General features: G+C 38.3%; 1 protein-coding gene across 1 annotated transcript; it reads left to right on the top strand.

Moving 5' to 3' along the window:
- Positions 1-800: 800 nt before the first annotated feature.
- urm1 (ubiquitin related modifier 1) lies at positions 801-11,859 on the top strand. Its single transcript, XM_063478748.1, has 5 exons — positions 801-858; positions 3,840-3,910; positions 8,272-8,353; positions 10,083-10,131; positions 10,656-11,859. Exons 1-5 carry the CDS (start codon positions 824-826, stop codon positions 10,722-10,724), a joined length of 306 nt encoding a protein of 101 aa, XP_063334818.1. The 5' UTR covers positions 801-823; the 3' UTR covers positions 10,725-11,859.
- Positions 11,860-12,123: the final 264 nt, after the last annotated feature.

The raw sequence follows: 12,123 nt of genomic DNA, 5'->3' as shown, positions 1-12,123 counted from the left end.
TTAAAAATTAAAGTAAAAAAAAAAAACTAAACAAGGTTTAATTCACACTTTCAAATATAAACCCCTAAACTGGAGTCCCCTCCTTAAAATTTTTGTGACTATCTTGCACAGTGGCAGTGCTGTCATGTTGACTTATACAAGTATACACCTACCAATTTGCAGTAGCTGTTACACTCCCAAGGTGATAGATAAAGATGCTCCAGGGAGTTACAAATCAAAAAGTGTGTGGCACAGTGGCATTACATGGGAAGGGTGCCTTCCTACTTCCCTCCACCACTCCTCCCAGTACTGCCACGCAGAATTCATGAGTTGGATCACACCCATATTTAAACTCAGCCTTCATTTACGTCCAAGGTAGACGCCTGTAAGATATTTTAAGTCTGACTTGCAAGGTTGTGACTTGAGCTCTTTGACAAAATGTGTCCACAGACAGACAGACATATCTACACAAGAACTCAAAACCACTTCTTATCATTACATCAAGTAAAAGTAACCGATTTAATTGTTCACAAACAAGTAAATTAATAAAACCAGTAACCTAGTAACTTTTAATGGAATTCAAATAAATGTTTGTATAGTTTACTTACAGTCTGCATATGAATCCATATTTTAGTGGTTTGTTTAATAAATAATAAATATGTTTGTTTCCAACGGAATAATAATAATAATAATAATAATAATAATAATAATAATAATAATGTATGATTTAAACAGATTGACGGTTACGTCTCCACGTGATTTGACAGAAAATGATAATAATTTGCCGGTTCCAAATACGTCATTTCCGACTTCCCCTCCAATACTTCCTGCATGTGCCGACAATATGGCAGCGTCCATAGCGATTCATCTGGAGTTTGGGTAAGCGACTATCGAGTGTGTGTGTTCGTCTCTGAGTTACACAGACAGAGCCTCGCTGTTAGCTTAAGACGGTTATCGTGTGAACAAGGAGAAAACGCTCTCATGTGAGGTTACACAGCTGCACAACTGAAAACTGCTATAGTGGAAAGTCCTGCCAGCCGACTGCCTCCTCCACTGCTTGATACTCGTTTACTCAGCACGGAGTCTTTCCCAATGTTGTACCAAAAAGTGATTTCCGGTATTCCAAAAAAAAAAAAAAGATTGCTGGAATTTAAATTGTTATGGATAACTTTTTGGCCTATAATCTGTCAAAAAATATGTCAATATAACATATCGCTCATGAATGATATCAATTAATCATGAACTTGAGAGAACGTTTCTATCACAAGGACGAAGGACGAAGCTGCAGTCAGTTTTTTTTAACAAATAGACTTTCATTTAATCTTTTTTTTTTTTTTTATCCGGGTAGAAAGTCTCATTGAAATTAAAATGTATTATTTTTTTAAGAGGAATCTGGCCAAGAGGGTAGCAGACATCGCAATAAAGATAACATCACAGTTCTATAAACATTAGTGACCAAAAAGGACTACCGGTAGATCGATGTAGGTACAATAACACTGAGTCATAAAAATACTTCAAAACATTTCTTTGTTTTATCTTTATTTTATATGTAAAGAATTCATATATCCTGTTCATTACAGTCTATATAGAAACATTGTAAATCACTTTTTGGCAGATGATGGTACTAGACTGACAAACTCGGTAAGTAAGATTAATCTAGAATGCTGAGTATAAGGTAACCAGTAGAAGTACTATCAACGACTACTGTGAACCTCAGACTTCGGCTAGAGTCAGAATTGCTTGAGAAAATAAGGAATTGAGACTAGCTGTCCTAGACTGATACAAGTGCAAACTGAAAGAAAGCAATATCAAATCTAAGCACACGTAATGTGATTTTCTATGATGCAAAGAGATGACAAATTCAAGGAAAACCCTAAACTACAGTCTAACGATCTGATGGCTCTGCTACACAGTGGCAGTTTCACTTACAGGGTCCTTGCAAATAACTGTCAAGTTCTGATTGCTTGCCTTCATCCACTGACAATACATTTGCAACCTGATGGCAGTATGTCTTTGGACTCTGGGAGGAAGCTGGAATACCCAGAGAGAACATGTGCACGCATGGGTAAAACATACAAAGTTAAATTACATCTGAACCTAGCTTTCTGTGAGGCAATGGTGACAAAAGAGAGAAAATACTGCCATGAAGCTGTATTGCATCACTAGCCACAAAAAATGTAACAAAATGCAATGCAATGAAAATGATCAACCTACAAAGGGCTTAATTCAAAGACAATGTGAAAATCAAAGTGATTAAAAATAACTTAAAATGGTAATTTGTATGGCTCCCACATGTTTGTGTGCATACCTGACAACGTTGGGCATGCTCCTAATGAGATGATGATGAGACAATAGTGTCCGAGGGTATCTCCTCCCAGATCTGGACCAGAGCATCACTGAGCTCCTGGACATGGTGATGGAACATAGTGTCCTCAAGGTGTTCTGTTGGATTTAGGTCAGGCGAGCGTGGGGGCTGGTCAGTGGTATCAATTCCTTCATCCTCAAAGAACTGCCTTCATATGCTCACCACTTGAGGCCAGGCATTGTTGTGCACCAGCAGAAACTCTGGGCCCACTGCATCAGTGTAGGGTCTAACACTGGATCCAAAGGTTTTATGCTAATATCTAATGGCTGTCAGGCTACCTAGCGTGTAGAAGTCTTTGGGTCCTTCCATGGATATGCCTCCCCAGACCATCACTGACACACAAGTAAACTAGTCAATGTTACAGGCAGCATAATGTATTGCATGGCTTGTCTAGACCCTTTCATGTCTGTCAGATGTGCACAGGGTGAATCCGCTCTCATCTGCGAAGAGCACAGGGCCCAATATAGGGTGTCAGACCATCGGACTACCCTCATGAAGTCTGTCTCTGACTAAAGAAGCATAAACAGTCTCATCAGTGGCCTGGTGGAGGTCATGTTGCAGGGTACTGGCAGTCCTTTCTATGTTCCTCCTTGCACAAATGACCAGATATGTGTTAAGGACCTTCTATGGCCTTGTCCAGCTCTCCTAGAGTAACTGCCTGAATCCTGGAATCTCCTCCATGATCTTGGGACTGGGCTGAGAGACCGAGCAAACATTCTGGCAGTGGCATGTATTGATGTGCCAACCTGGAGGAGTTGGACTACCTGGGTAACCTCTGTAGGGTTCAGGTATCACCTCAACACTACCAGTAGTGACAATGACCCAAATGTAAAAGTAGTAAACAAACAGTCTGAAAAGATGAAGAGGTAAAAAAATTCAGTGGGCCCATCTGTAAATCCATTCCTGTTTTGCAGGTCATCTCATTGTTGCCCCTCTAGTGCACCTGTTGTTCATTTCATGAACACCAAAGCTGCGGAAACTGATTAGCAATTTTATTTTAGTAGGTAATTCAGACACGGGCCCATCAGTGTTTGGGGCCTAAGTTGGCAGCATAACCTTTAAAGCAGAAAAACAAAGAAATTGTATAGATAATATACACAGTTCACAAGTAATGTTGTGTCATAGACCTGTGGAGGTTACATAAGCTTTATGTCCTCTCCACTGAGGGGTGACGGTGTCACTGTGTCTGATTTTATTGGCTCTACAATCACTATCAATCTGCCAGAGACTGCAAAAAAATTACCCTACATATTAATTAAACTGCATTAGATGTAATCATCTATTTCTACACTAATTTTTGTAGTCATTTGTTTTACCTTTTAAAATAAATGTTTTTCTCCCCAAGTCCTTTCTGTTCTACCTTTTCTAACTATGTTGTTACAATTATTTTAAATGTGATTGTAATTGTAGAAGTTATAAATGCCTAGCTTTGGTAGTTATTCGATGAAGTGCCACACACATTCTTTATTTGCATATCTGCTCTTTCTTTGTATAGAGGAGGAGCAGAGCTGCTATTTAATGGTGTGAAGAAGCATCACGTGACTCTTCCAAGCCAGTCAGAACCTTGTAAGTATCACCAGTCCCCTGTTTGTACATGTCAAAATTAGAGCCTAAAAGACTTCCACTGTTTGCATCAGTGTCCATTAAACCTTAAGGACCATACCATTGTTTCTGAGTTCTGACAAATCAAAGAAAGCTGCTAGTACCCAATATGTGTTCATGGTGGTACATTTATATATACAGCACAGCTTGACTGTTGAAGAAAAAACTGTACACTTATCAGTCTTTATGTTTTGATGCGCAGAGTGGTCTGCAGGTCCTCTGTCTACCAGTGCACAGATGCACTGCCTTGGTTTGTTCACAGCAGGCAATTTGTAATCCTATGTATGTGTTAATGAGAACTTTTTAATGTGCAAAAATGTCTAATATTTGCTTTGGAAAGGATAGGCAGGGATTTAAAGAGATGATTATTTGATTATTTCTACATTGCAAGTTTTGTACCTCTGGCTCCAAACTGATTGGATTAATACAGGTCATTCAGCCTAGAAGAAAGGAAAACCTGCCTTCAGCTTGACTTTTTCCTCCCCAAAAAATCAACTTAGGACCAGGGTCAGGGAAATGAGTATATTAAAAATATGGCTGCTTAGAGGTTAAAATGAGTAGTAAATTTATTGAAAACGTATGTGTGCGTGTCACAGAAACAGCGGACAAACCAGAGAAATATGTGTCTTTGGTATTTGTTTAAACAAAGGGTGTTCATCCATGGTCCTGACGTTACTACGACAACAAAAAGACAAAAGTTGACCAGAACAGGGAATGTCAGCTTCATGTGACCTTGCTGTGCCAGCTGACCCCTGTGTGTGTGTGTGTGTGTGTGTGTGAGTGTGAGAGAGAAAGAAAGAAAGAAAGAGGTGATGTTTTGCTTTATAGCATAGCTCTGGGTTTTAAAGAGACAGGTGTACACACATTCTGACAGAACACTTCTCGGCTCTGTTCTCGTGATCTTAGGCGTAGCTTCGCTCAGTAGGTTTGCTGATCCTGGAAATGTTGCTACAAACCAGCAGACGTCTGAGTGTGTGCGTGAGAGTGTGTGTGGGTTCAGAGAGGGTGCAATTGGGACAGATATAATGGGTTCTGAATCCTTCGTATTTCTTTTTTGACCCCAGCCGGTGATTGATGACCCTCAACTGAAAAACCCCACCCCCTCTCTTTCTCTATCTAACCCTCTCTCACGCAACAAAACCCCCATGGTTTAAGGACCACACCAATTTTGGCCGTCACATCAGCAAAAAGATGGATAGCTCATCCCACTCGCATGATTGTCGTAATTGCACAAAGGCAGAAAAGCAAAAAATTAAAAAAGATCGGCACAAAAGGAAAGGAAAAAGCAGCAATGGTTTTAAATCGACATCAAAATGGCGCCTTTTCTCTCCCCTCCCTCTGTGTCTGCTTTTCGCCCACGCAACGCCGCAATCCCAGGATGCATTACGAGCTTGTGACGCACTTTCTCTCTGCCTTGTCTGTTTGGTCCCTCATTTTCTTTTCCCCTCTACCTGTATAGCCTTAACCTCGAAGCTTCTCCGCAACCTCCATCTTTTCCTTTTTCATCTCCCAACCTAATTTCTATACATTGTCTCTTAACTGTAAAGCGCTGCATCCATATAAGTCTTTCTTTTGGGTTCAGGCTGGGGTTGATTTATATTTGTAGGCCTGTGTAACATTTTACAAGAAATCGATTGAAAAGCCAGTGCCTGATGTTTCCTCTTAAAAAAAAAAAAAAAAAAAAAAAAAGCTTAATTGATTAAAGTCTGAATTATCACTAATCTGTATATTGAGCTAAAGCAACCCTGCTTTATTTTCTATGTGCAACTTTTAGTATGTTTGCCCGTTTGTTTAAAGACTGGAATATAAAAGAAGAGGCAAAAAATTTATATAAGTGATGGGGAAAGAGGGGGAAGAGTGCTTTTATGAATGTATGTGTGTGTGAGAAAGAGAGAGATGCAGAAAGAGAGAGCCAAAGAAAAAAGTAAATGGCTGAGAGGATGAAAGCGTGAATAAGGGGTAATGGTGGAGAAAAATACTAATAGTCAAAGGCAGGCAGGAGTGTAAAGAAAGGAGTCACCACAAAGAAGGAGTTATGACTGCTGTAGTGATTAGTTCTGTTTTTAGCCCCACAGAGGTGCAGGTCAATATTCCCTGCCTTGTACTTTTTGTGTGTGTGTGTGTGCGCGTGTTGCAAAGGGGGAGGTATTTCTTTTTTTATATGAAGTCCTGCAACCACAGAAAACTAGCTCTGTCATTATACTACTGAGTTGGCAGACAGCTCTACAATTAACCTGAACACTGTGCACACAGGCTTGAAACTGCACGTGCCTGACCTCACTCCCAAAGATCTTATGCATCACGTTTCATGCCTTTGCAAATCTCAATGTTTTAATGTATTTATATATATTAGTGTTATTTTTTTATGTGTTACTTTATTCAGTCACTGTTGTTTAATCTTGATTTTATGAAAGAATAATTAAACCCTGAACTCTTTTTGTCATATAGTAACACATAAGCCCCATTGCAATGCCTGTCTCTGTGTAATCTCTTACCCTGGATCCTGCTAAATGCTAACTGAAAGTGTGCATTATAAATGAGCAGAATAATGCACTGAAAAAAGTAAAGCAAATCCAAATGTGCCTCCCTGTGATCGTTCAGTATTTTGCTTGCATTTTCTGAGTCTATTTAATGTAAAGCCTGCAGCCTTTGTGCCGTGTTATTATGATTTTTAGCTCTGCCTTTGATCCGTCTGAACTCTCGGATCTCTGAGTGATTCGTTGCCTACCTGGTACAGATTCTTCTCTTTACACCTGGCTTTGGAGGACTCAGTGTCATCCACTCATCCTCATATGTGCTGCCGCACTCCTCCTCGCTTTAGAGTATTTGTTTTTCCTCTGCACTGTTTATTTCTCTCCCTTTTTCCTTGTACATTTCCGTCCCCTCGTCTCCTCTGTTCGTTCGCTCCTGTGTAAACTGGTCAAGGAGGCCATTTCTGCTTAGTTGATAGGGCGTCTGTGTGTATCATATGGCTACCAGCGATTGCAGATTGGCTCTGAATTGTTTTCACGATTCGACAACCCCAATGTACGTCAAGTAGACAGCTTTGATCGGACACACACAAACACGCAGACACATAACCAGAAAACACTCATAAGAAAAAAAATCAATTTATGTGATTGTGTGCGTGTTTTACTTCTGTTGCAGTTTTGTGTGCTCACGTTAGATCAGTACACCATATTTAAACGAACCCCAACTAACACCCAGACACCTTGAATCTTAACGTTAAAGAGAGCCATAACTCTAATATATATTCATTGTTATTCATTTAGCAGGGATTTACTCTAAAACCTCTCGTTGCCGTTGACTTTTGTGGCCGTCATTAGCTCAGCCTATTGTTGAGGGAAGGTCAATCTGATTGTTCAAGAGGTCAGACTCATAGAAAATTCAAGTAACGCTGATGTTCAAGCTCAGACATTGCATTTAATGTGTGACAGCAAAATTGCTACTCTGAAAATCTGGTTTTGCATTTGATTTTGTTTGTTTGTTTAGTACTTACAAAACAAATCACCGTAATTACAAAGTTTCAGATAAATTGATATTAGTCTTACATGATTTGAAAAAAATCTATGTATTTACATTTTTCCTTACTATTTTAATATAATGAAATAATACATTTCATTTAATACAATGAAATTTCAGGCTTTAGATTGTCCATTTGATCATTTATACACTAAAATCATTTCTTTTATTTCTTCCTACCAAGGTGAAAAATGTTGCTCTTGGCCATTGACATCAGACAACCTTCCCCCATTTTCGGTGTCCTCTCCTTCCCCCCAACATACACATACACTCATAAATATACATGCACCTACACAGACACACACGCGCACACACACACACACTCCCTGTCCCTTCTGGTGCCTCTGTCGCGTCACATCGACCAGGGGGCTGGAATCATGCACCTTGACCCTTAACCCTTTATCTATGACCCCTGTCGTCTGCCTGTGTGTGTGTGTGTGTGTGTGTGTGTGTGTGTGTGTGTGTGTGTGTGTGTGTGTGTGTGTGTGTGTGTGTGTGTGTGTGTGTGTGTGTATGCACATAAGACATAAATCTGTTTACACAGTCACACAGTGGGGACCTGCCTCTGTTTTGGGCACAAAAATAAGTCCTCAATATGTAAAGCATTGCATTTTAGTAAGCAGTCTCTCTTTAGTTTAAGTAAATATTAGTTATGGTTAGACTTAGGGTAATTCTCCAGGACATGAATGCAAGTCAACGCAATGTCTTGTGAAGTCGTGCAAACGTGTGTGTGTGTGTGTGTGTGTGTGTGTGTGTGTGTGTGTGTGTGTGTGTGTGTGTGTGTGTGTGTGTTTGTTTTCTAGGGGACATGAAGCAGCTGCTGGTCTGGATCCAAAGGAACCTGCTGAAGGAACGACCTGAGCTGTTTGTCCAAGGAGACTCTGTGTGAGTGCACTGGACACACCTGATGTAGATATGTAATTCATTACATTACACTGTCATTTGAAAAAAAACAACAACAAACAAACTTTCAAACATGATCAGAATAACTCTACGGGAGCATTTTTGCATTTTGTAGAACAGTGTGTAGGGGAGCTTTAAAAAAAAAAAAAATCTTTCCAGCGGCTAAAACTGCTGAAATGCTGAGGGGGGAGAGTCTAGCCTTCAGGTTGTAGGTTTCAGTAAGATGATTACCTGTGCACACACATCACACATGCTTGTGTATTTGTATGCACACACGTGTTTGTGTGTGTGTGTGTGGATCGTGGGCTCACAGCAGCCTTATAGGATTGGCTGACTTTTACAGCTGCCTTTGTGCAGGACTATTTATAGCACCATCTAACCAGTGAATGGAGAAAAAGACGGGTTACCTATAAACCTTATAGATGAGATGTGTGTTTGTGTGTGCTTTATGCTTGCAGCACACATTGTTTTCTGAGCAAACCATCATTAAGGTGCTGCTTCATTATCTTTTAAAATGCTCCATGGATCCTGTGTGTGTGATATAGTTTACAAGCTTCTCTTTTATTCTTTTGTTCTTTGTCAGCACAGCCTTGTTTTGGGTGTGCATGCATGCTTTTGCAAATGTGTATTTGTTCTCACAGGTTCCTCTCACAGAGCATCTAAGAGGTGGATAAGGGACAGATGATCACAGGCATTGTGACTTAAAGTTATCTCTTCAGTAAAGAAAAACAAACCACATTAGCATCTTTCATTAAAAGACAGTTGTCTGTAATTGTTCACAATTATGACAATTGTTTTAAATTTGTTTGTTGTTGTTATTTTTGGGGCCCTAATAATTTTCATTTACATTTTCTATTTTTTATATCCTCATTTTCTACCTTCTCTTATCACGTTCGGTTTTTGAGGAATTATGACAGATAATACTTGTAACAACAAGATCAATATGTAACAATATTAATTACATATTTGTAAATAAATCACTTCAGATACACAGTATATTACATTAGCAGCAATAAGAACAGAAGCAAAGTGGGGGGGTTGTGAGTCACCATGGCTGTAACATGGAAATCTCACACATCTTCTGACATGTAATACTCAATAGTCATTTTATCATTTTAAGACTTAAAAATAATAATGATAAAAAGCTGATTTGATTGCTTCCTGTCTCTGCATAGATTTTGACGTTCAGCAGAATTCATCGCTTTTTAAATGTGTTGTCCGTGAATGATATTAGTAGAGTTTGTCAGTCTTTATCAAAGAAATCCCCATGCCATGCACCAACACAAATCTGTAGTTGACAATAATTATTAATTTTTTTTAAAAATATGTACGTATTTTAATAAACCTGTGTGTAAAACATTGTAATCATTTTTTATAATTATTATTACAGATTGAAATTTGGGAGGAAAAACATATAAATCCCATAGTTTCGACTTCTGCTTTAAAGATTTTCATCTTTGTACAATACTTTATTATATATATATTTTTTAAATATTAGGATTTTTATCTCTTTTGTTTTTATTTTAGGTTTTTTAGGTGTTTATTTATAAATGTATTTTTTGTAGTAAATTGATGAAATGTTTGTGTACAGCATGTATGAAATGAGAGCGAGCTACCTGTTTGTACCTTTTACACGCGTGTGTGCCTGTGGTTGAATCTGCGTTGCCTTTGGGAGATACGTCTGACTGAAAATGGTGTTGTTTTCCCACAGGAGGCCTGGGATCCTGGTACTTATCAATGATGCAGACTGGGAACTAATGGTGAGCACTGGGAAGCTATGTTTACTGTCAGAATTCGTGGTGTGTGTGTGTGTGTTTCCTAACAATATGTAAAATTGTTTCTCATGAATTTCACTGCATTTAATTTCAAATTATTTGAGATTACATATGCTTGCATCTTCAAAACTAAAAATGCCAAAAAAGATGGGGATGTGGAAAGTTGACTTGTTTTTTTTTTGTTTTGTTTTGTTTTTATTTTTTAAAATAAATAATGTTAATGTTTCATATAATCAGGAAGAAGCTGCAGGGCAAGATTGTCCTTGGGGTCTCTTATCTGAACACATATTTACATGAACACACAGCCTGAACACTACAGTTTAAATGAATTGATTCAATTACAAGACTCGGGATGGGATGTAAATGAAATGAAAAGTTTGTCATTGATTGGACCCCAGTGGGAACACAGGAGCGATTCACACGTTTATTTTAATAAACGCAGCTTTTTCTTCAGCGACTTGTGCAGATTTTTTGATTCTCAGTTATTTTGTGTGTTTTCTACACCTCAGGGGGAACTGGACTATCAACTACAAGACCAAGACAACGTTGTGTTTATTTCTACTCTTCATGGAGGATAAAAATTTTTTTAAAAAAAAAGAAGAAGACAAGGATTTTAAATGTTTCCTAACAGTTCAGCCTTTTCACCACATCATCTCTTCTTACTCCCCCACCACCACATCCCAGCAATACATCACCCTATTGGATGTTGCAGATGTGTCAACCTGCCCAGCGACAACTGAGAGGATTGATGATGTTTTATGGGAATGAGGAGAAATTCTCATATAGAAAGATGGAAACTGTTAGAAACTGTTAGACTGGTGTAATGGGAAGCGATACAAATCCTGATTGCACTGGCCATCTCCCAGGCACCAATGTCAGTATCTACACTTACTGGGTCTGCCTTCATCTCCATGCAGACACTCTTCCTGCATGTCTGTCCTGAAGGTTAAAAATTAGCTGCAAATCACCACTTTAGAAAAACCCCCCACAAGTTACTCCCTCTTCCATTAGTGTTTCAGAGCAATGTATTAACATTTAATAAATGGTTTATTACACACTGACTGTGCTTTAAGTGTTTATAAATATGTAAACAATTAAAACCCACTCAAAGATATTTAATATGCTTACATATTTGTTATGTTGCTGTCAATAATGTGTTCATATACAAACAGCCAGTTACATGTTTGTTTGTATTTGACAAGTCTATTACTTAACATCCTAAAAACGTATTTGTATCCCCTTGAGAGCATTTTTTTTAATCTCATGTAAACCTTTTATGAAATGTTTTTCCTCAATGTGTTTTGCCTTAAATGTCTAAAAAAAAAAAGGTTCAATTTTTTTTCCTTTTTTTACATTTTTAATTTCATTGTCTTTAAAATTGTCCTTCGTTTTAATATATACATTTATTTGTACCACAGTTTCTGTCACATTTTTTCTGCTACTTTTTTTTGCGCTGTTTCAACATTCAATTTATCAGGATTTTTATTTTTTGGCTTGTTTTTTGGAGGGTGGGGGGTTCTAAACCTAGACGACAGAAAAATACTACCAAAAAACTTAAGTAAAGAACATGTTCTTTATATAAATTTGTACACTATCACAGCTGTCGTTTTAAATTTACAAATACCGCATAAATCGCTAGAAATTACCTTTTTTCCGTAGCGATCGACCACTCGTATCATAAATCAAGTCACCGTGTGTTTAGGCAATTAATATTGCACCTTTTGCTATTTGTGTTATTTGTATAATTAAATTTTTGTTACAAATTCCAAAAGCACAATGTGTCTTACTACTTCTGCCAATTACAAAATCTCCCTCCTCCTGCGGAGTCCATTTTTTGGCTGCAAGGTGGTATCACGCACAGGGGCCGCCTATCCAAATGTTTAACACAGTGAGGGTTTTACATCACGCTTCGATAATCCCTGATGATAGCTTATACGTGATCGATTTAAGACCAGCTCATGTGTTCCCAGCGCATGT

This window comes from Pelmatolapia mariae, linkage group LG7 (genome assembly GCF_036321145.2).
Source record: "Pelmatolapia mariae isolate MD_Pm_ZW linkage group LG7, Pm_UMD_F_2, whole genome shotgun sequence".
In the NCBI taxonomy this organism is placed as follows: domain Eukaryota; kingdom Metazoa; phylum Chordata; class Actinopteri; order Cichliformes; family Cichlidae; genus Pelmatolapia; species Pelmatolapia mariae.
The sequence above is the reverse complement of the archived record's forward strand: the minus strand, read 5'-3'. Positions and strand labels throughout refer to the sequence as shown.

What these genes read in the sequence shown, in the direction of transcription:
- urm1 (XM_063478748.1), top strand. Translation starts at nt 824, where the DNA reads ATGGCAGCGTCCATAGCGATTCATCTGGAGTTTGG. An exon ending in TCCAAGCCAGTCAGAACCTT is followed by an intron (nt 3,911 to 8,271) that starts GTAAGTATCACC and finishes TTTGTTTTCTAG; the next exon opens with GGGACATGAAGCAGCTGCTG. An exon ending in ATGCAGACTGGGAACTAATG is followed by an intron (nt 10,132 to 10,655) that starts GTGAGCACTGGG and finishes TCTACACCTCAG; the next exon opens with GGGGAACTGGACTATCAACT.